The following is a 22,767-nucleotide window of genomic DNA, read 5'->3' on the forward strand; positions in this document are numbered from 1 at the left end:
TCCTAAGTACCTTACGGTTTTTATTGCTACTGTAAATGGTATTTTAATTACATGTTTTATTTGTTAGTTCCTGGAGTATAACTATGCTATTGATTTTTTATGTAGTGGTCTGCTGTCCAGCAGCTTACTTGAATTCTCTTATTTTCATTTGCTTGTAGATTCTCTTCAATTTTCTGACTATAAACAATCATATCCTCTACAACTTACATATTTAAGAATTTCTTGTCTTAATTCTCTGGCTAGGATCCTAGTGTAATATTGAATAGAAATATTCATAATTGGTATCTTGTCTTGTTCCTAATTTCAAAGGGAATGGTTTGAGCAGTTCATCATTAAGTATCTTTATGCTTTAAAGCAAGAATTGACAGCTGGCCCAAGGCCTGTTTTTGTAAATAAAATTTTATTGTATCATAGCCATGCTCATTCAATTACATGTGGTCTGAGGCTGCTTTCATGCTACAGTGGCATATTTGAGTAGTTGTAACAGAGGTCCTGTGGTCCTGAAAGCAAAAAATACTTACTATCTGATTCTTTATGGAAAAGGTTTGCTAGCCCCACTTTAGGGTTTTGATTGCTTAATAATAAATTAAGGAACCTTCCTTCCACTTCTGGATTAAAAGCAATTTCTTTTTTTAAATCATAAATAGGTGGTGCACTTTATAATGCTTTTGTACAACTATTCAGATGAGTATTAAGTTTTTCTCCTTTAATCTTAGTGTGGTAAATTACATTATAAAATCAGTTAGTAGTAAACAACCCTGCATTCCTAAAGTAAACATCTTTCTCTCTCTCTTTTTTTTTTAATGTGCTAGTGGATTAAATTCTCTAAGAATTTAAGATGCTAGCATTGATGTTCATAAGTGATATTGGTCTGACATTAGCTCCAGCCCATGGTTGGTACATAGTGCTTTCATCTTTGTAGCATTTTAAACATTTCTAATTCTGTAAAAATATTTTATTTGACTCATGCATTATTTAAAAGTGTTCTTTTGAACTTCCAAAGTAATTTCTTTTTCTTAAATCGTGACTCGTTTGAATTGTGGTGAGAACATGCTCTGTATGCTACTGACGCTGATATTTGTCGAGATTTGCTTCTAATAGGTAGTTTGAAGTCTCAAGTCAGTTAAGTTTGACACTTAAAATATTGTAATTCTAAAATGTAACTTTGAAACAAGACTTGTGTTGTATTCATAACTCCAGTTAATGAAAATCTATGTTGGAGGGTTAGAATGAGATGACCAAATTTGACTGAGGTTGGTTAAAATGAAAAGAGAACTTCTTGAAAACCACTTGTTCAGATTCTCAAATTGTAACTTCAGTAAAAATACCCTTTGCATTTTCTTTTTTAGTTTGACATAAGAATTTTGTTTAAGTAAAAACAGATGATAACGGACTTTATTAATCATGTTGTTATTTAATAGATCAGATGAAAAGAAGAACATGAACTGGAAGCAGCTTCCCAAAAAGCCATGCAAAAATCTGATTAGCACCTTGAAGAAATTGTATCCCCAGCTATCTTCGGGTAATGTGAGGAAAAAGGAAGGGATTTTTTGTTTGTTTGTTTGTTTTTTGCCATGCTGCATGTCTTGTGGGATCTTAGTTCCCCAACCAGGGATTGAACCCAGGCCCTCTGCAGTGAGAGTGCAGAGTCCTAACCACTGCACTGCCAGGGAATTCCCAGGAAGGGATATTTCTAATGAAAGAATGTATATAAGAAAATTCTTAGATTTAGACATAATTTTACTCTGCTTAAAGGGAGTCTCATTACAAAACAGAACTCCAATAGTAAGATACTACTGTTGTGGTTCATGTTTTTTTGTTTTGTTTTGTTTTTTTGCGGTACGCGGGCCTCTCACTGTTGTGGCCTCTCCCGTTGCGGAGCACAGGCTCCGGACGCACAGGCTCAGCGGCCATGGCTCATGGGCCCAGCCGCTCCGCGGCCTGCGGGATCCTCCCAGACCAGGGCATGAACCCGTGTCCCCTGCATTGGCAGCTGTACTCTCAACCACTGCACCACCAGGGAAGCCCCTGTTTTGTTTTCTTTTGCTTTTTATTTATTTTTGGCTGTGTTGGGTCTTCACTGCTGTGCGTGGGCTTTCTCTAGTTGCAGCGAGCAGGGGCTACTCTTCATTGTGGTGTGCGGGCTTCTCATCGCGGTGGCTTTTCTTGTTGCAGAGCACGGGCTCTAGGCGCGTGGGCTTCAGTAGTTGTGGCATGCGGGCTATAGGGCACAGGCTTAGTAGTTGTGGAACACGGGCTTAGTTGCTCCACGGTGTGGGGCATCTTCCCAGACCAGGGCTGGAACCTGTGTCCCCTGCATTGGCAGGTGGATTCTTAACCACTGTGCCACCAGGGAAGTCCCATGGTTTATGGTTTTTTGAACATGTTTTCTGTGCCCCATCTGTGCCCTCCCTGTTAGCCCCTGCCAGTGATCCCTTTACATTAATAAAGAGGAATTTCAGGAAGTCATGGGCTTTATTTTGACAATTCCCTTGTCGAATTATTATATATATAACATTATGTATTAATGCCATTTTCTCTTCTTCATTTGTCAGTTCACCGAAAAACTCAGGAAGGTTCAGCGATTGAGATGACTCCAATTGAAGCAGATTTCTCCTGGCAAAAGAAGATGACACAACTTGAGATGGAAATTCAGGAGGCATTTTTGCGCTTTATGGCATCCATTTTAAAAGGATACAGAACATATCTCAGACCAATCACAGAGGCTCCTTCAAATAAAGCCACTGCTGCTGATTCATTGTTTGACCGACAGGGTGAGTGGCATTGAAAATATAAATACTTTTTATTGAAATGAAAAAAATTTCTGTTTGGTAGTGCTACCAAATATAGTGCTACTATATAAGTTCTTAGAAATTCATATTAAAATATGATGGTCTTCTGTGTATTTGTAATCTAGCTCTATGAATAGAATTTATTTTAATTTTTATACCCCATTTTTTTCCTGAGAAATCTGAAACTGAAATGTCAAAGATGTTGCTGACATTTATAGTACTCTAATCAGTTATCTTAGTAGAATAAAGCTGGTGGTTTGTTTTTAGGTGTTTTCTCCACTTTGCATGATTCTTGACTTTATACACTCTGGGCTTTACAGTATTCTCTAATAAAGAGTTTTTGGAATAAAGCCACCAGTTTTTTTAAATTTTTGAAAAATACAGCCTTGTTCCAGGGGAAAACACCATACTCATTCATTTTAGTGTTTGTTATTTTCGGGAATTATGAAGATTTTTGTTGTTATTCAGCAGCTCTCATATATGTAGTGGCAACCTTAGCGATACATCAGTATTCATATGATAATTATTTTACATAGCTATAATTTGACCCTGCAGTTATTATTATTATTTTTTAATCTGTATTTTCCTAATAGTCCTTTTGTCTTTTCTCATTTCTGCTTTGGGACAACTTATCTCTCAAATATTTAGTCGCCATTTACCAAACCCCACTAGTTATTATGTAGGGATATAAAGAAGTGTAAAATCCAGCTCCATGGGATACCCAGTGGAGAATGATCTAACGTGTTTTTAAAAATAGAGCAAGTACTGAAGAAAACAGATTTTACATAATCATTCAGTGAGAGGACATAAAAATTCAGAAAAAGGGAACATTCTTCCAAATGAGTGTTTTGGAAGACTTCATGGAAGAAGAGCATGACTTTAAAGAATGGGTAGAATTTATAAATGGAGATGAGCAAGAAAGACTTTCTAAAAAACACTAGACATTAAAAGTCAGATCTGAATTAGAATTTCCACTTTGCTATTTATGAAGCCTTCCTGGGGTTCTGTTTTGTCATTAATAAAATGAGGATGATACCTAATTCATGCACAATTGTGAAGATTAGATGAGAAAATGTATGTGAAGCAACTAGAAAAAGTACTTCACAATACTCATGATAACAGTATTATTGCTAGTGGTAATAATGAAGTGGAAGGAAGCTCAAGAACAAAAGCACAAGGCATGTGTATTAGTTTGCCAGGGCTGCCATAACAAAATGCCATTGATTGGCCGGCTTAAACCAGCGCTCCCCCACCTTTTTGGCACCAGAGACCAGTTTCGTGGAAGACAGTTTTTCCATGGACGGGGTAGGGTGGGGGGGATGGTTCAGGTGGTAATGCCAGCGATGGGGAGTGATGGGGAGCGGCAGATGAAGCTTCGGTCACTCGCTTGCCGCTCACCTCCTGCCATGTGGCCCCATTCCTAACAGGCTGTGGACCGATACTGGTCCGTGTCCCGGGGATTGGGGACCCCTGGCTTAAACAACGGAAAATTGTTTTTGTTTTTTTTTTCAGGATTCTGGAGGCTAGAGATCTGAGATCAGTGTGTAGCTAGGATTGGATTCCTCTGAGGCCTCTCTCCTTGACTCGTAGATGGCTGTCTTCTCCCTGTATCTTCACATAGACTTCCTTCTGTGCGAATCTGTATCTAAATGTTCTTGTCTCTTAAGGACACCACTCATATTAGATTAGAGCCCACCCTAGTTTATTTACTTAAGTTTGACTTAATTACTTCTTTAAAGGCCATATCTGCAAATACAGTCACACTTTGAAATCCTGGGAGTTAGGACTTCAGCATAAGAATTTTGGGGTGACACAGTTCAGCCCATAATGGCATGTTCGGGAAAAAAGTTTTAATGGTACAATTTGACCAAGTGAGGAGCTTTAGAGGTGTTGTGGAAGATAAAGCAGAAAATAAGATTAGAGCTCGGATTATGAGTAGTCTCAAATGCCAGACTAAGAATATGGAGTTTTTCTAATGGACAGTAGTGGGTCACTAATTCATTCTCTGTCATTCTAAGTAGAAGAGAGGCATTACTAATGGAATTTAGAAAGATATTTAACTAGTGTCTGAGGCCTAAGGTTTTTGTTAACAGGGTAGCATTTGGTCTAACAAGGGATATATACATTTGACAATAAAATAATACATTTTACTGAGTGTGTTATAAAGGAAAGTATTGGTTACAGTAAGAGAGCTAGGTCAGGGGAAAGTTTCCCTGAAGAAGTAACAGTTAAGCTTGGGCCTGAAAAAAGAATAGGATTTAGCTGTGGGTTTTGGGTTAACTTTTTTTTAGGGATACTTTAACAAACATGAATAAAAGTAGGGAGAATAACGTAGCTACCTTCCAACTTCAGCAGTAGTAGCAATCTACATTCTGTTGTTTTAGTTTCTCCTATGTTCATTTTACTCTTCCTTCGTCCTTTTCTCCTCCCCTCCTCCACCCCTCCCTTTCTTTCTAAATTCCAAGTAGGACATCATTTCACCCATAAACTGTGTTTAGAATTTCCTGAAGTTATATGTGTTTTTATCTGATTGTATCCCCATGGTGTTAACATTTTTTTCATCTATATTTCCTGTAAACTTCTGGTTGGAATAAGAGCCACATTGTTCAAAAGAAATATAATGGGAGCCACATATATAATTTAAGATTTTCTAGTAGACACAGTTTTTTAAAAAGCAGTAGGGGAAGTTAATTTTAATAATATGTTTTCTCTAACTTAATACATCCAAAATGTATCACTTTGACATGTAATCAAATTGTAAAAATTTTAATGAAATATTTTACATTCTTTTTCCATACTAAGGCTTTGAAATTGGTGTGTGTTTTATACTTATAGCACATCTCAGTTTGGACCAGCCACTTTTTTTTTTTTTTTTTTCCCTGAACCTTCGCCTCTGGGTATAAATCACTAATAATGGCATGGACTCAGAAGTCAGACTGTCTGTTCAAATTCCAGCTCCACAACTTAATAGTGATGTGGCTTTGGGTATGTGGTTCATTAAAGACCAACCACATTTTAATTGCTGAATTGCCACATGTGTGTAGTGGTTACTGAATTAAGCAGTACTGATCTAGAGCTTGATTATATTCAGGTTCAGTTTTCTTGGCAAGTGGTGCTAAAACACATGATGCTCACTACTTACTGCAAGTCTGGCTGTGTCCCATTTTTAGTGCTCTCAAGATTGATCCATGGGTTCAAGTTTTATCAGGCTCATCCATTCATTATATTGATAGTTTCCCCACCAGCCTTCCATTTAATTGTATTAGCAGCCTTTGCTGATCATTGCCTAGATCCATTAGAAGAAGAAAAAAAGACTTTTTCTTACCACTTGTCAAGAATAATTTATTTCTATTTTATTGAAGTCTTTCTCAACTAACTAATACCTTAAGGGGATGTAGTAAGGACCACAGCATGTGGAATGTCCTGAAGCATCATAGAAAGAAAAGCTGGAGGGGAAAGTGGCTCAAAAACAATGCTTGAAATGGTGGGCGTGAGCCAGATCATGTTGAATCTTTTAGGACTAATGAAGGGTTTCCGTCTTTATTCCAAGAGTAATTGCAAGTCAGGGAGGGATATTTAAGTAGGTAATAGGATCAGGTTTGCATTTTTAAAAGATCATGTTTAATGTTAAAAAAAAATCTCTTTGGCTTCTCTGCAGATTGAATTGGGGGCATCCAAAGTATGGATCTGCTTATTAGTTGGTTAGTGCATTGGTCCAAGTGATCAGTGGAAGTGACCTGGATTAGTTGGTAGTATGAATAGAAGAATGATTTTTAGGAGGCAGACTGAATAGAACTTGGCAGTTGAATATGGGATGTAAGATAGAGGGAGATGTCAAGAACAACTTTGAGATTCTTGTCTTTAACCACAGAGTGGATGCTTGTGCCCTTTATTGAGAAGGGAAACAGCAGAAAAGGAAAGGATCTAATTATTTGTTAAGGAAAAGATTTTTTATTTTATTTATTTGTTAAAGTATAATTGATGTACAATATTTGTATGTTACAGGTGTACAACATAGTGATTCACAATTTTTAAAGGTTATACTATATATACTTATATATATACTATATACTATATATAGTTATACTATATATACTATATATAAATGTATATACTATACATTTATAGTTATTATAAAATATTGGCTATTATAAAATATTGGCGATGTTCCCTGTGTTGTATGTCCTCATAGCTTACTTATTTTATGCATAATAGTTTGTACCTCTTAACCCCCTACCCTTACCTAACCCTTCCCCCCTTCCCTCTCCCCACTTGTAACCACTAGTTTGTTTTCTATATCTGTGAGTCTGTTTCTTTTTTATTATATTTACTAATTTGGTTCACCTTCTAGATTTCATATAAAAGTGATAACATAGAGTATTTTTCTGTGTCTGACTTATTTCACTAAGCATTATACTCATCCATGTTGTTGCAAATGGCAGAATTTCATTCTTCTTTATGGATAAATAATATTCCATTGTGTATATATATATAGCAAAACTTCTTTATCCATTCATCGGTCAACCAGTTAGGTCTTGGCTATTGTAAATAGTGCTGCTATGAACATTGAGGTGCATATATCTTTTTGAATTAGTGTTCTTGTTTTTTCCATATACATACCCTGGAGTGGAATTGCTGGATCATGTGGTTTCTCATAGTTTTTTGAGAATCCTCCATACTGTTTTCCATAGTGGCAGCAACAATTTACGTTTCCACCAACAGTGCACGAGGGTTCCCTTTTCTCCACACCCTCACCAACGTTTGTTATTTGTGTTCTTTTTGATGATAGCCATTTTGACAGGTGTGAGGTTATGTCTCATTGTGGTTTTGATTTGTATTTCTCTGATGATTAATGATGTTGCGCATCTTTTCATGTGCCTGTTGGCCCTCTGAATGTCCTCTTTGGAAAATTGTCTAAGGAAAGGTTTTTTAAAATGAGAGAGACTTGAGTATACTGGTTACTAGCTAATAGAGAGGGAGTATTGTCCAGAGAACACTGCAAGGCCTGGAATCCCAAGGTGGGCTTGGCCTTAGATAGGAGGAGGGTCACACTCATTGTAAAACAAAGTAAGGAATAAATGATAGCTGCAGAAAGAGTCATAGATTTTATAGTGAAATAATGAAGGTAGTTCTCATTTAATGATTTTCATTTTCTCTGCAATATAAAGTATTATTATTCAGGGATGAGGGAGAGAACATGGAGGGAGAGTATTTAAACATTGGAAATAACTGTGAAAACACGGGTAAAGGGAATTCAGACTCCAGAAATGTAGTGGGGTTGCTGGTCAGGGATGAAGGTATAAGTGGTTCTGATCCACCTGGTTATGTAACGGCGCCTCCTCCCAACCGCAGCTTGTGCTCAGCCACACTGGCGCAGATTCAGAGAAAGCAGGCAATACATTGCTCCAGGGCTAGGTCATACTAGATGAGTTTGACAAAAAGGCGTAAAAATTGAGAGTGTTGACAAGAAAGTAATTGAAATGATGTACACAGACATAGAATCAATATTTGAGAGAGAGAGACGTGAAGATAGGAGGGTGTACATAGAACGATCTTCTTCCTTACCCCATCCCCCACACAAAAGGCTTGGTAGGAAGAACTTAAGCATAGCAGCTAGACAGGGGTAATGGTCAGGGAGTAATATGTAAATTAGAGATTTGGGAGGCAGAGCTGTTTACAGTGCTACCAAGAAAAGTCCAGGGAGTGTGTAACTATGTGTAGAAGTTGGTGATTGAGGTGGAATAGACCACAGGTCATTGAAAGTTAAGGAATTAAAAACTCATTAAAATGTTGGATGGTTGGTCTTTATGGGTGTTGAAGAATGATGATGGTAGGAGTTGGAGAGGAGAAGACTTTGAATTAGGTGCCCTGATCTTCAGTGAATGAAGGGGAGAGGGTGTCCCTGAAGTCACTAGGTGCCTACAGTTAGTAGGGAAATGGGCGGAATAATAGCCAGATGAGCAGAGATTTTTACAAGATGATACAGAAATAATTGTGTGGTGGCATTGCAGAGGAAGGACTTGACCCTTCCTGCTTGTGAGTATGCAGAGTATCAGAAGTTTGTACTTGAGAGCTATAGGGCTAGAGGCTCCTTATAGGAGATGCAGATTTCAGTGAAAAGGTTAATGGTATAAGTTAAGGATTTTTGTGGTTGAATCAGGCAGAAGGGACTATGGTCCCTTAATATATATATTATAGAAGATATCTATTTCCTGTAATATATATATTTTTTTCTCTTTCCCTTTGTATATATATATAAAGAGAAAATAATATGGATATATACAAGTTTAAAATAATATAACATCTAGTTCCACTTTAAAATCTGAATTTAATTCTTATTTTATTTTCTTCAGGATTTTTAAAAAGTCGAGATCGTGCCTATACAAAATTCTACACCCTTTTAACCAAAACACAGATTTTTATTCGTTTCATTGAAGAATGTAGTTTTGTAAGTGATAAAGATACTGGATTGGCTTTTTTTGATGACTGCATAGAAAAGGTAAAAGTTTGTCGTATATGTCAGTATTAAGGAAAAAATTTAACAGTTTGTTTACCTTTATAATCATCATTGTTATTATTAGCCCAAATGACCCGAGGAAGGCATTATAGGTGGTGTGTGTGTGTGTGTGTGTGTGTGTGTGTGTGTGTGTGTGTGTGTATACACATGCGAGTGTCCGATTCTGGGCTTAATGTAAGAATTATTTTCCTTTGTGGCATCTAGTACTGCCATACATAGTTAATTTTTCTCTTTGAATCTCACTTTGGTTTTGTAATTAAGTACTAAGAACATTTCATTGAAGCTCCTAAATTTTTTTTTTTTTACGTGAATAAGATAAGATTTAGTAGTTCATTAAAAAAGTTTAGTTTTAGGAATTCCCTGGCAGTCCAGTGGTTAAGACTCCATGCTTTCACTGCTGAAGGCCTGGGTTCGATCCCTGTTCAGGGAACTAAGATTCCACAAGCCGTGCAGTGCAGCCAAAAAAAAAATCAAAAACAAAAAATGAACAAAACAAAAAGAAAGTTTAGCTCTATGGGTAATGGAAGTCCTGTGTTAAGTCCTGTGTTCTTTTGTTTTAACGTTTTTCCAAATACTTTTGCTAATATATTTCTTTTGTCCTAATGGAAGCTATTTGGAAATATGTTAAATTTTTTTTTTTTTTTTTCCGGTTCGCGGGCTTCTCATTGTTGTGGCCTCTCCCGTTGCGGAGCACAGGCTCCGGACGCGCAGGCTCAGCGGCCATGGCTCACGGGCCCAGCCGCTCCACAGCATGTGGGATCCTCCCAGATGGGGGCACGAACCCGCGTCCCCTGCATTGGCAGGCGGACTCTCAACCACTGCGCCACCAGGGAAGCCCACTTTTTATTTTTATTTTTTTTGTGTGGTACGCGGGCCTCTCACTGCTACTGCCTCTCCTACTGCGGAGCACAGGCTCCGGACGCGCAGGCCCAGCGGCCATGGCTCACGGGCCTAGCCGCTCTGCGGCATGTGGGATCTTCCCAGACCGGGGCACGAACCCGTGTCCCCTGCATCATCAGGCAGACTCTCAACCACTGCGCCACCAGGGAAGCCCCGGAAATATGTTAAATTTTAAAGCTTTACTCACCCATCGTAAGGAAGTTTAAGTTGATTTTTGACAGTTATAACTCACATATTTTTTCTCATTTTTTTAATAGAGCTCTTATTTTTGCTAAGTGGGTCTTGGGGCTGATTGTGCAAACTCTATATTATATAAAGTTGGAGATTTTATCCAAAAAAGGTAGAATATTATGATGTAATTTTTATAGGCTCCTAATGATTCCTGTATCTTAGAAGACGTGAATAATTTTCTCCCATTATATCCATGTGATCTAAAACTCCAGGAATATGATTAAAACTTTTCAACGTTTTTGTTTACTTAAATATTGATAGTCCATTATCATTCAGTTAGAAGCTTAGATAATATCAATCAGTAATGCAGGGGTTTAGTAATAATGAAATTTTTGATTTGAGAAGCCAGGTTCTCCTTGTGATTGCCCATCTTTTGCTGCTTCTTTTTTAAAATAATTAATTAATTAATTTTCTTATTAGTTCTTATTAGTTATCTGTTTTACACATATTAGTATATATATATGTCAATCCCAATCTCCCGATTCATCCCACCCCCTCCCCATCTTCTGCTTCTAAAGAGGGATTTATGAAGAAACCAGTCAAAATAAATTGCTTCTCTCTTAATAGCCGTAAGAGAAATATTATATTTTTATATTTTAGCCTAGTACTATGGAGCCTAGTAGCCTAGTAAAAGGATAGTTTTTTAAATAATAATTTAAGATAATCTCTATTAAATTCAGAGGAGACATTTTCACTAAGAATTTTTTTCTTTTTTTCTAGTTGTTTCCTGATAAAGGCACAGAGAAAACAGATAAGGTATTTTTTCTTAAATTAAAGTTTTAACGTTTCAGAATCACGTCTTGCTTATATGCAAATTAATTGGAGAAAATAATTATTTTTAGGTTGATTTTGATTCAGCAGAAGACACCAAATTGATAGAGCTAGATGACTCACAGAAAAGTGAGCATACTGTGTTCATAATGCCACCCGAGCCACCGCCTGATGATGGAAAGGATCTGTCACCAAAGTACAGGTAACAGGAATTTTTTTAAACAGTTGTTTGGGCACAGCTTTAATAATTTGATCTTTTGTGATTATTAGTAGATATGTTGTATAATAATCATTTGTGAAGGTCATTTTCAAAATGTATTTGGTGAACTAATGGAGATGAACATTTTATGGAGATATCACCAGGTATTGTAATTTAAGAATTGGACAGCCCCGTTGGAAGGGAAACCAGATGTTTATCACTGTTAACCTAAACATTTACCATATTTTAATCTTTAAAAATTTCATTTCTGAAGAAGAAAAAATTTACTTTTGTGAGGTTCCCCCTCCCTTTGGGGGATTTTGTTGTCAATATAAGGACTGTGAAATTCTTATGCATTAGTAATATATCAGAGAAAACTTAAAAGTAGAGGGCCAGGAATCATTCTTTATTAAAATAAACTTATAGGATTTGGATGGGAGTCTTTTAAGAAATTAAAATGTTTGATTGTTTATTATTATGATCATTTGAATACCATTTAATAGGTTTAGAAAATCAAACAAAAAAACTAGCACATCGTTTTAGCACCAATACTTAATGTCTGTTAACAATTATATGTATATCTTTTCTGTCTTTTTGTACATAAATTTGCATTTACTATACTTAAAACAAATATTAGTTCATCTTGCGCATATTCTTTGTGACATGTGTTTGCCTTTAATGGTCTGAACATTTTTCCATGCCAATATATATTTTTGTGCCATTCATTTTAAATAACCACATTGCATGCATTTATTGTGATTTGTTAAACTAGTCTCCTGTGGATTTATTTATAGTTCTTTGCTATCTCTACCTTTGTGTGTATGCACAGTTATTTTCTTTGGCTGTATTCATAAAAGAATTTCTGGGGCAAAGGGAATATAAAATAAGTGTTTTCCAAAAATATAGAATTAATATATAATCTCACCAGGACTCCATAAGAATGAAAAATGTATACCTGAGATTGAGTGGTTTAATTAAGTACTATTTTGATTGCATGTTAATTATAGAACTCTTTTTTAATTTGGCTTTGATCATTATGCATTGGAATGCAGATATTGACAAATAAGTAAATCAAATAGGAAAGGCAGTATATTTCAGAAGAAGATTGGCCAAAGGAAATAACTAGGCAATTTCTGAGAAGAAATCCCAATAGTTGATAATATGAAAGTATGTTAAGTTTTTCTAGTATTTAAAGAAATGCAAACCAAATGAGTAGTAGAAGCATTTTTAATCTATCAGCTTGAGAATAGGCTATCCTTCTAGTTAGAGTGTATGTAAGTATAACCTCTCTGGAAGTAATTTGATGGTGATTATAATAATTTTTATTTTCTTGATAAATATTTACCATAGAAAACTGTTATTGGGCATTATTCTAAGAAATTAAGTAAAAGTATTCACAAAGATAAATGTACAAAGGTACTTAATTGCAAAAATTGAGAAATAACCTAAAAATGTCCAACAGTAAAGAATTGGTTAAATTATGGCACATCTCTAATATAAAAATATTCGGGATTTTTTCCTTGTAAATGTGAATGCAAGGTACTTTTATAAAGAAAAACAAAATTACAAAGTATACTAAAAGTTATCTTTTAATATAAATTATCATTGAACACATGGGTCCTGTTGAAAGGGTTACTAATTCTTCTGTCAAGATGTCAGGGTTTTCTGTGTTCTAGGGATTGATTGAAAATAATAGGATGCAGAGGAGCCAAAGTTTCCATGTAGATAGTCTATGTATCTTATAATTGCATCATCTTATATTTTTGAAAAAAAAATTTCTATACAAGGATTTTGGAAAATAATATTGGGTACTTTTGAGGTTTAGTAATATTCACCTAAATTCTGGCATAATATTAAGAGTTAATGTACTTTAAATCAGCAGTTCTATTTTTGCTTTTTATTTTAGTTACAAATACTTTCCAAGACTGGACCTTAAGCTTTTTGACAGACCACAGGAGTTGAAACTTTGTTTTAGTAGACACCCTACTGGGAGTAGCATTACAAACAGTCCAGCTCTCATGGCTAAGAGAACTAAACAGGTCAGATATCCTTTATCTAATTTAAAATGTAAACTATGTATATGTGATATGCAGCTCATAGTTTAGACTTGTCACCCACAGCAATCATTTGAAGACCCACTATGGTTGTTAATGAATTAAAATCGATTTCTTGCAACCCTACTTATAATATTGAGGCTGAAGTTTTTGAATGCTTATGTTTATGTTCTAAGAGAACCTTGGGAACTAAATACACTTAAAAAAAACTTTATTGAAACATAATTCATATACCATACAATTCACTTGTTTAAGTATACTCACTGGCTTTTAGTATCTTTACAGGGTTGTGCAGCCACCATCACAATCAATTGTGAACATTTTCATCACCCTAAAAAGAAAGCCTGTACCCTTTAGCTGTTAACCCCCCAGTTCCTCCATCTTCCACAGCCCCAGGCAATCACTAATCTATTTTCTGTGTCTATAGTTTTGCCTGTTCTGCGCATTTCATAAAAATGGAATTGTACATATGTGGCATTTTGTGACTGGCTTCTTTCACTTAGCCTAATGTTTTTAAGGTTCATCTGTGTTGTAGAATGTATCAGTATTTCATGTATTTTTATTGCTGAATGATATTCCATTGGTAGAATATTTTATTTATCCATTTATGTACATGTGGGTGGTTCCTACTTTTCGGCTGTTATGCATAGTACTGCTGTAGACATTTGTGTACAAGTGTTTGTGTGGTTATATGTTTTCATTTCTTTGGGTTATATGCCTAAAGTAGAATTGCTGTGTCATATAGTAACTCTGTGTTTAACCTTCTGAGAACTTATCAGACTGTTTTCCAAAGTGGGTACACCATTTAAAATTCCCACCAGCAGTTGGAATTTTACCACATCCTTGTTAATTCTTGTTATTTTCTGTCTTTTTGATTATAGCCATCCTAACGTATATGAAGTGGTATCTCATTGTGATTTTGATTTTTCCTCATGGTTAATGTAAATATATTTTCTACTGAATATTACATTCTAAGGGGAGTTAACTTAGGACAGCCTAGACATCTTGTTTTAATACTATATCTGATGTAGGTATAAAGAGTTAAACTATGGTTAGGTGTGAGTTAAAATTGAACATCCTTTATACATATACTGATACTTTGGGGGTCTACAAAACATGGGAAATTTCAGAATGAAATTCTTAGTTCAGGTTTTACCAATTCATGTACAGTCCCTCAAATCCTAGGAGTAACCTGAGGTGATCCTCAATCCCATATAGTATACAATTCTCTCAGTGTTGTCTGAGGGGAATTTTTTTTTAACCATTATCAGCTTAATAAAGGCAAGTTTTTTTAATGTGACAATTTTGCTACTACATCTTTAAATCTCATTTTCACCAGAATTTTTTTTCCAGGCAAGTCTCTTGGAAATAGAGCTCATAACAATATGTTTATTTAGGACACATCCAGCAGAGGGATCTTTAGTGCAAAGCAGACAGTGGCAGTCTGACATGTGTGGAGGGCTCTGTAGTTTCTGGGAATATGTAGAGTTTGATAACGCTCAGCAGGTGACTTTGATACCTTTTTCTCTCTTCCACCTAAATCAGAATGAAAATCAGAACTAGAAAACATGCCATAAAACTGTTAGGTAGGAAGATCTGTGATCTTTCTCAGACTATGTTGCCTGCAAAGGAATAGGTCTTTTTAACGAATCGGTCAGTGAAGGAATTAACACAGAAGGTAGAGTGGAAATCTTGGTGGGGAATAGCCTAGGGCATCTTAAACTTTTTATCAGGGGGAAGAGTGAGAAGACTCTGACTTTTCAAGAATGATTCTATAGAACTCTAAGCTATAAATGAAATCCCTTTCATTCATCAAACATATGAGTGCCTTCTGTGTGAGGGGCACTTAGTTACCCATTGTATTATAATAATATGAATGATCTCTGCTTTTAAGGAGTTTCTAGTCTATTAGGAGACACCTGCTTGCCAAATAGTTAAAATACAGTATAAAGTGCTTCTATTTCTAGAAAGAACCATGGGGCACTAAGTAGGAAGCCATTCACAAAAGCAAAACTATGAAATGCTTGATTTTAGAGTCAAATTTTACATTAAATTCCTCTCTTCCTTTTACTTCTCACTTTTCCTGTCATACTAATGAATTTTAGTGAATGTCATGATGTTTTATTTATTCTCTTTCTAGGAGATAAAAACAGCTCAAAAGTTGGCGAAGAGATGTTATACAAATCCACCACAATGGGCCAAGTGTCTCTTCAGTCACTGTTACAGTTTATGGTTTATTTGTCTCCCAGCCTATGTTAGAGTTTCTCATCTTAAGGTCAGAGCACTTCAGCAGGCATATGATGTACTTATTAAGATGAGGAAAACAGATGTGGATCCTCTAGATGAGGCAAGTATAACAAATTGAGTTATTGTTACTAAGATAAATTTTATTTGTATTTTTAAGAAAATTTAGGTCTCAGTTGCTTTCCAGTATCCTCGAATATTTTCATTAAGTAGGAAAGGTAAAATTGTTATCCTGTTTCATAGAGCTAATACTTATTATTTTAAAATACATTTATTTTAAAATTATTCCTTTAAAATGCAGCAGAGGGCTTCCCTGGTGGCGCAGTGGTTGAGAGTCCACCTGCTGATGCAGGGGACACGGGTTCGTGCCCCGGTCTGGGAAGATCCCATGTGCCGCGGAGCGGCTGGGCCCGTGAGCCATGGCCACTGGGTCTGCGCGTCCAGAGCCTGTGCTCCGCAACGGGAGAGGCCACAACAGTGAGAGGCCCGCGTACCGCCAAAAAAAAAAAAAATGCAGCAGAGACTGACTTCCTTAGACCAGACTGTTTGCCCTTGATAAACAGAAAAAAATATTGACTTAATTTTATTCTCAAGATAACTTTATTAGGAAGCAAATAGGCCTTTAGTAAGTGGCTTTCCACTTACGACCTGTGTCCTAGGTGAGTTACATAACCTATCTGTGTTTCAAATTATGTGTCTGAAAATGGAGGTCTGAGTTTCTCAACCTTGGCACTGTTGACATTTTGGCCCACATCATTTTTTATTGTGGGGTCCTGTCCTGTACGTGGTAGGATGTTTAGCAGCATCCCTGGCCTCTGTGCACTAGGTGCCAGTAGCTCCGTGCAATCAGCAATGTCTGCAGACATTGCCAGATGTCACCAGGGGGATAAAATTGCCCCACTGAGGTATATAATATTTAGTTCCTATCCTCAAATGGTTAATTTGACAGTTAAATCAGTTAATGTACATAGTGTGCCTAGACGAGTACCTGGCTGATGGTAAGCGCTCAGTGTACAGTGTGCTACATCTCTTAAGCCTCAGAACCATCCGCAGAGATAGGTAGTGGTATTATCCAACTAACGGTTAAAGAAACTGAGTTACTTATTTAGCTCTTCTCGTTGCTGTTTTTCCCTTTAAAAGTTACTTTTGGTGTTAAAATAACTAAAATGATTATTTAGAACCGGATTAGAATTTAAAATGAAGTTGGAATAAAAATTCAGAGTAATGGGTGTTTGGGGAGAAGGAGAGAGCACCAGGTTAGAAGAGAAATGCGATTGAGGAGGGGCACATTATAGGCTTCAGCAATAACTGTAATTTTCTCCTCTTATAAAATAAAAAAGATCTGAAACTGATAAAGCATGTACGTTATTAAGATTTGATAATGCTTGTGAGCACACTAAAACTCATTTTTCTCTAAGTATTATCTGTATGTTTTAAAAAAACTTTTCAAATGAAAAGATAAAGTTATGAAACAAGTAAAATATCCATTCTCACATTTGATTACATTTTCTCTCATCTGATGTTAATAAAACTATTTGGAGGGCTTCCCTGGTGGCGCAGTGGTTGGGAGTCCGCCTGCCGATGCGGGGGACGCGGGTTCGTGCCCCGGTCTGGGGGGATCCCACATGCCGCGGAGCAGCTTGGGCCCGTGGGCCATGGCCACTGGGCCTGTGCGTCTGGAGCCTGTGCTCCGCAACGGGAGAGACCGCAGCAGTGAGAGGCCCGCGTACTGCAAAAAAAACTATTTGGAAATTAAAAGTGCTTGATCAGAATTAGTGTTTTGTACCTCATACATTTTAATGTTTTAAAAAACTTATTCTGATAGAGATATATCTAAGATAATATATCTAAGATAATATATCTAAGATATATTTTAAGATGTGCTTTAACTTTGTGCAAGCACAGAATATTTTTAATGTGCTTTAAAGTATGCTCTATGAGAGAGCTAGTATTAATTTTGTTACTGCACTCTAAACTCAAAGCACAATACTTGCTTAAGTTTCCTTGATAAGTTCATAAGACAAATTGCCTGAAAAATAGTCTCCTCTATAGATATTAAGGTTCTAAGGTAGTCTTTGTTACAAGTAATTACATTCTCCTGTTTTCTAACATGAGCAATTATGACTAGTAAGCTAAAAAAGTCTTTTAGACTTTTTTCCCAATAAACACTCTGATAGGAGGCTTAAAAATTTGGAGGTTAATTTGTTGTATTCCTACTTCTAACAAGTTATATCGACAGATTTGTAGTCACCTGAAGTAATTACATCTCTACAACTGGAAGAAAGAAATGTTTCTTCATTTTAAAACTTAAGGATGCATATTTGCTTGGCATATTTGATGCATTTTATTTGTTTATTGATTACACATAGAATAGCACATTAAAATTTTCACAGTATTTTTATGTACATTATTTCCTTTGGTATTCCCAGCAACTCTATATTTTACAAAGAAAGAAATTTGAAACTTAGATGAAATGACACACACATAAGGCCACCTAGCAAGGAAGTGGTTTTGATTTTTAGGTTCATACTCCATTAGAACCCACTGTCTCATTCATATGCTTAATGTTTTGACAGCTTTGTGTTCTACATGTTATGTTTGCAGAAGTTGTAATAACGTAGATTTTTAAATACAACTAGTAGAGACCCAGAAATAGCATATGCCATGTAGGCTAAATTAAAGTTACAATGCATAATGTGTTTTGCTTTTAATACTATTTATTAAATTTTTAATGGAAATGAAATGTTTGTGTCAAGCTTATCTCACCTTGTCTCATCAGTCTATTCATATAGATATTGTTGTACATTGCTGAGTAACAAACCACCCCAGAACTTAGTGGCTTAAAATAACCATTTTATTAAATCTTACTATTTTATTTGCTGAAAATCCAGGAAGAATTTACGGTAATTTTTCTGCTCCACATTGTATTACTTAGAATCACTTGGTTGTAATCAGTTGCTAGCTGGTCTGGTCTAGAAGGTCCAAGACAGCTTAACTCACATGCAGCCAGGTACCTTGGCAAGGTTATCTGGAAGGCTGGGCTCAGGTGGACCCCTCTTCCTCCATGTAGTCTCAGACCTCTCCATGTGGTACTTGGGCTTTTCTCATAATAGCTTAGCACTCCAGGAGCATTTGTTTCAAGAGGAAGTGGAAAGTGACCTTTCTTAAGGTTTAGGCCAGGAAACTGGTACAGTTGTCACTTCAGGCAAATTCTACTGGTCATGCAATCTCAGAGGCTTTCCCCCTCAATTAAGGGGAAGGGACATAGACTTCTCATGGGAGGAGCAGCAAAGAGTTTGTGGCCATCTTTTATCTAACATAGATATCCAAAAGGTATCATGTTGTAGGCAACAAAATACTGCAATTAAAAAATTATATCCCTGGCATTATTACTGTTTCTTTAGTTTGATGCCTGGCTCTTATACCGGTAAGCCTGGAAGTTTGGAGGAATCGTTTGTAGACTTCAGAATAAATTAATTGTCGAGAATGGTTTTGGAAAATTTTAGATTAATCCCAGTTTGACATAGAAAGTGATTTACTTCTTCATGACTCGTAGAATCTTAGAATTGAATAGGACCTCAAGATATTTTAGTAAAACTTCAACCTAAACCTGAGATGTTGAAAGTCTGTAATGTATGGGACCTTGCCTATGCTTGAGTTGGCTTTGTTAGAAAGTTTGTGTTTTATGCTGAGTTCAGTTCCACCTCCCTGTGGCTTTTTTGGGACTGCAGAAGCTGTTTACTGCTTCTTTCAAGTGACAACTCTTCAGATATTTGAAGAACTCTTGTGCCACATTCTTCTTAATCGCATCATACATCTTACCTAGTTCTCCCATTTGTTCCTAATTTATGTAGTTTCCTAACACTTCTTTAACCTAGTCATTTATGAAGTTACTCTAACAGTTTCTGAACTCCTCTGCTCCTAAATTAAACTTTCCATTTCTAGCTTTAGAGTGCTCATCATCCTCTGCCTCTTCACATCTCTTTCCCTACTTCATCTCTTGAATAAAATACGCTTTCTCAAATCTATTTACTTTCCCCTTTAGTAGAGAGTGCAGCTTGGCTTTATGGTACTCACAGTTCTTAAACAGCTCTGTTATAAACAGAGGACATTTTACAAGTCCCAAGAAGAGTATCTTTTTTATGTATCTTTTCTTATTCTCAGATTAAGCTCTAGTAGTCTTTGGCTGCCTTGTTCACTGCTTTTGTAAACTGGCTCACCTCTTTGCCAGGGATCCATGAGATTCCTGTTTCATTCTTCATGGTTTCTACTGTTGTCTTCCAAATGTGATATTCTAACTTTTAGGAGTTCCCCATTGAGTCGTCCTCTTCTGATCAAATTTAGCCCTCTTCAGTAAACACATATTCTCAGAAAAGCCTTTGCTAATAATATTACAGTGTTTTCAACTTTCTTCTCATACTTTTTTTAAGACACGGGTTCATAGAATTATTTTTGTTATGTAGGCATTCTGGAGATGCTGCTTTTAATTCCTTTGGCATAAAATACAGAACATGATTTGGGAGAGAGCTATTTTAATCATGCTTGATTTTAAAAATGAATTCCTTCTCATATTATAGAAAATAATAGTTGTTTTCTTTGTGTAAACTTAGTTACTGAAACAAACGGCACACGTGCCCATAGGTCTTATGTGGAAAAGTTAATAATGGTGGTACTTCCATTGATGAATACTTTTAAAAAATAGTTTACCGAGACTCTCAAACCAGAACAAAGGAGAAAATAGTAATAACTATTGCTTAATAACTTTGAAAAGAAGAATTGAGTAAAGTCATTTAAAAATCTCTACAAGTCACAGACTAATATGCTAACTATTAATGCTTTGATTTTATTTTTTGTTAGGTGTGCTATCGAGTAGTAATGCAGCTTTGTGGACTTTGGGGTCATCCTGTCTTAGCAGTGAGAGTTTTATTTGAAATGAAAACTGCTAAAATAAAGCCAAATGCTATTACTTACGGCTATTATAATAAGGTGAGTAGGATTGACATTAGGCAATATATGCTGCTTATTAAGATTGATAAATTTATTATGCCTTTTATTTAAGAAGCTTTTTTTAGACGTTTTGGGGTAGAATTCTTTTTGTATATATTATATGTGTATGTATTTTTTCAAAATTCAAATATTCCTAATAAAGATTATTTTAACCTTTATTTTACCTTTAGGTAGTTTTGGAGAGCCCGTGGCCTAGCAGTACCCGCAGTGGTATCTTCTTATGGATGAAGGTACGGAATGTGGTACGTGGCTTGGCACAATTTAGGCAGCCACTTAAAAATACCGTGCAAAAGTCACAGGTCTCCTCAATATCAGGTAATAAATGTGGTTGGAAAGATACTTTCTTGCTGAACCATAAGCTTTATAGACATATGAATTTTTACTTATATGAGGCAGAAAACGTAAATGAAATTCTAGTTTTGATATTTTCATATACTACTAAAGATAGAGGTTGCCTAGTCCAGAATTATTTTCTTCTCTCACAAATTTAGACAGTATTCTGCAACTTTAAATGAACTGTGAGTCACTCATGTTTAGTTTCAGAGATTACCAGTGCATGAGTTATTGAACTGCTGTTGTCCTTATCTTTAGCTCCTCAAAATGCCACAGGTGGAAGTGATGGGGACACGGTGAGCCACGGTAGTGTGGATAGTTCTAACGATGCTAACAGTGGGGAGCACACAGTCTTCGTCAGAGATTTAATCAGTCTTGATTCCACTGATAATCACTCTAGCACAGGTACTAAAATCTGGATTTTACTAACCCTTCACTTACTCTCATGTTAAGTCTTCCATTTTTTAAAAAAACTTTTACCTTCCTCTCTCAAGTTTGTGCAATATGAATACCTAAAAAATACCATATATAAATAAGGGGAGAAAGTACACCTCTGATTGCAGATCACTTCTCTTATTTCCTATAGTATAAAATAAACTTGGGAGTGCTGTGCAAAAGGCTCTTACATGGTACTTCTTTGTGTTCGTTCATCATTAATTTGTGAAAGTATATGATACAATTGTTAGGAATTGTGAGCTGAGGAACTTGACTGTTAGTGACACAATTGCAAATCTTCTTTTCATTAAGTGGATAATATTTATTAAAGATTTGAGATTATGAATATTAAAGAGGGAAGAAAATAAGTCACACACCACGAGAAAAACGTATTCTTTGCATAGTCATTACTTTAAATGACACTTTTTAAAATCTGAGAAACTACTGAAGCTGCTTTTACATACAAAGCTATGGGCGTAATCTCTGTCCTCTGAAGTTAGAAATAAGCTTAATTAAAGTAGCACGTTGAGCAGATATATGTGTGTTGCACATCCTTCTCGTGTTTTTCTTTTTTGTTGTTATTGTTAATATCTCAAGCTTTTCTTTAAAAAGAATTCTGAGTCTAATTCCTGTGCTTCATCTGATGAACTTGTCTCAATGACTGAAGTTTCCTTTTCTCTGCTCTTTGTTGCTCTGCTTTTTGCTCTGTGCTGTTTCTTGGTGCTGCATTTGTCCTTGGCTGTCATGGTGTGGGGTGCAGACAGACTTGTGTGACGTGAAGCTATGGATACACGTGTGCATTAATTCTACCCTTGAATGTTAACCACTTCAGGTAATTTCCCATTTATTAGGTTAAATTTTGCTGACATGCAAGGGTGGGGGAGAGGCCTTTTGTTATATTTTAAGTACTGTTGCAAGTGGAAAGCAATTTTAGTTTTCTTTTTTTCTCCTTCAGATACGTGTAATCATATACATACTACTGAAAATACCCAACTAACGCTTTATGATCAATTTGCAAAGCATATTTATCTTAATTGAAAATATGCTATGCCTTGCTACAATTCTTATTTTGAGGGTGGTTTGTAGCATCATTGAGTCAAATAGTTTTATGAGCGTTAAAGATTTCAGTATTCCAGCTGTTAAGGTGGTTTTTGCTTGCTAAAACTGAACTGCTGATTCTTGTGCTAAAAACTATCCCCATAATTACAGAAGCATGTATAAATTGGTGAAAGTCAACATAAAGCTGTAAGTCGCAATCCTGTTTGTAAATTAAATTTCTTTCAA

General features: G+C 36.0%; 1 protein-coding gene across 2 annotated transcripts in view; it reads left to right on the forward strand.

Annotated features, from left to right (window-relative positions):
• The window catches only part of DENND4C (DENN domain containing 4C), a 125,368-nt gene that overhangs the window by 65,358 nt on the left and 37,243 nt on the right, over positions 1-22,767 (forward strand). Inside the window, exons 11-20 of one of the 2 annotated variants that reach the window (XM_060014786.2) lie at positions 1,422-1,522; positions 2,556-2,774; positions 9,146-9,291; positions 11,161-11,196; positions 11,283-11,413; positions 13,317-13,449; positions 15,605-15,811; positions 20,566-20,694; positions 20,886-21,030; positions 21,307-21,453. In XM_060014786.2, coding sequence (XP_059870769.1) covers positions 1,422-1,522; positions 2,556-2,774; positions 9,146-9,291; positions 11,161-11,196; positions 11,283-11,413; positions 13,317-13,449; positions 15,605-15,811; positions 20,566-20,694; positions 20,886-21,030; positions 21,307-21,453 — 1,394 coding nt within the window. The remainder of the gene's footprint in view (positions 1-1,421; positions 1,523-2,555; positions 2,775-9,145; positions 9,292-11,160; positions 11,197-11,282; positions 11,414-13,316; positions 13,450-15,604; positions 15,812-20,565; positions 20,695-20,885; positions 21,031-21,306; positions 21,454-22,767) is intronic. The other variant, XM_060014787.2, reaches the window with a different exon arrangement.

Source organism: Delphinus delphis, chromosome 6 (genome assembly GCF_949987515.2).
Source record: "Delphinus delphis chromosome 6, mDelDel1.2, whole genome shotgun sequence".
NCBI lineage: Eukaryota > Metazoa > Chordata > Mammalia > Artiodactyla > Delphinidae > Delphinus > Delphinus delphis.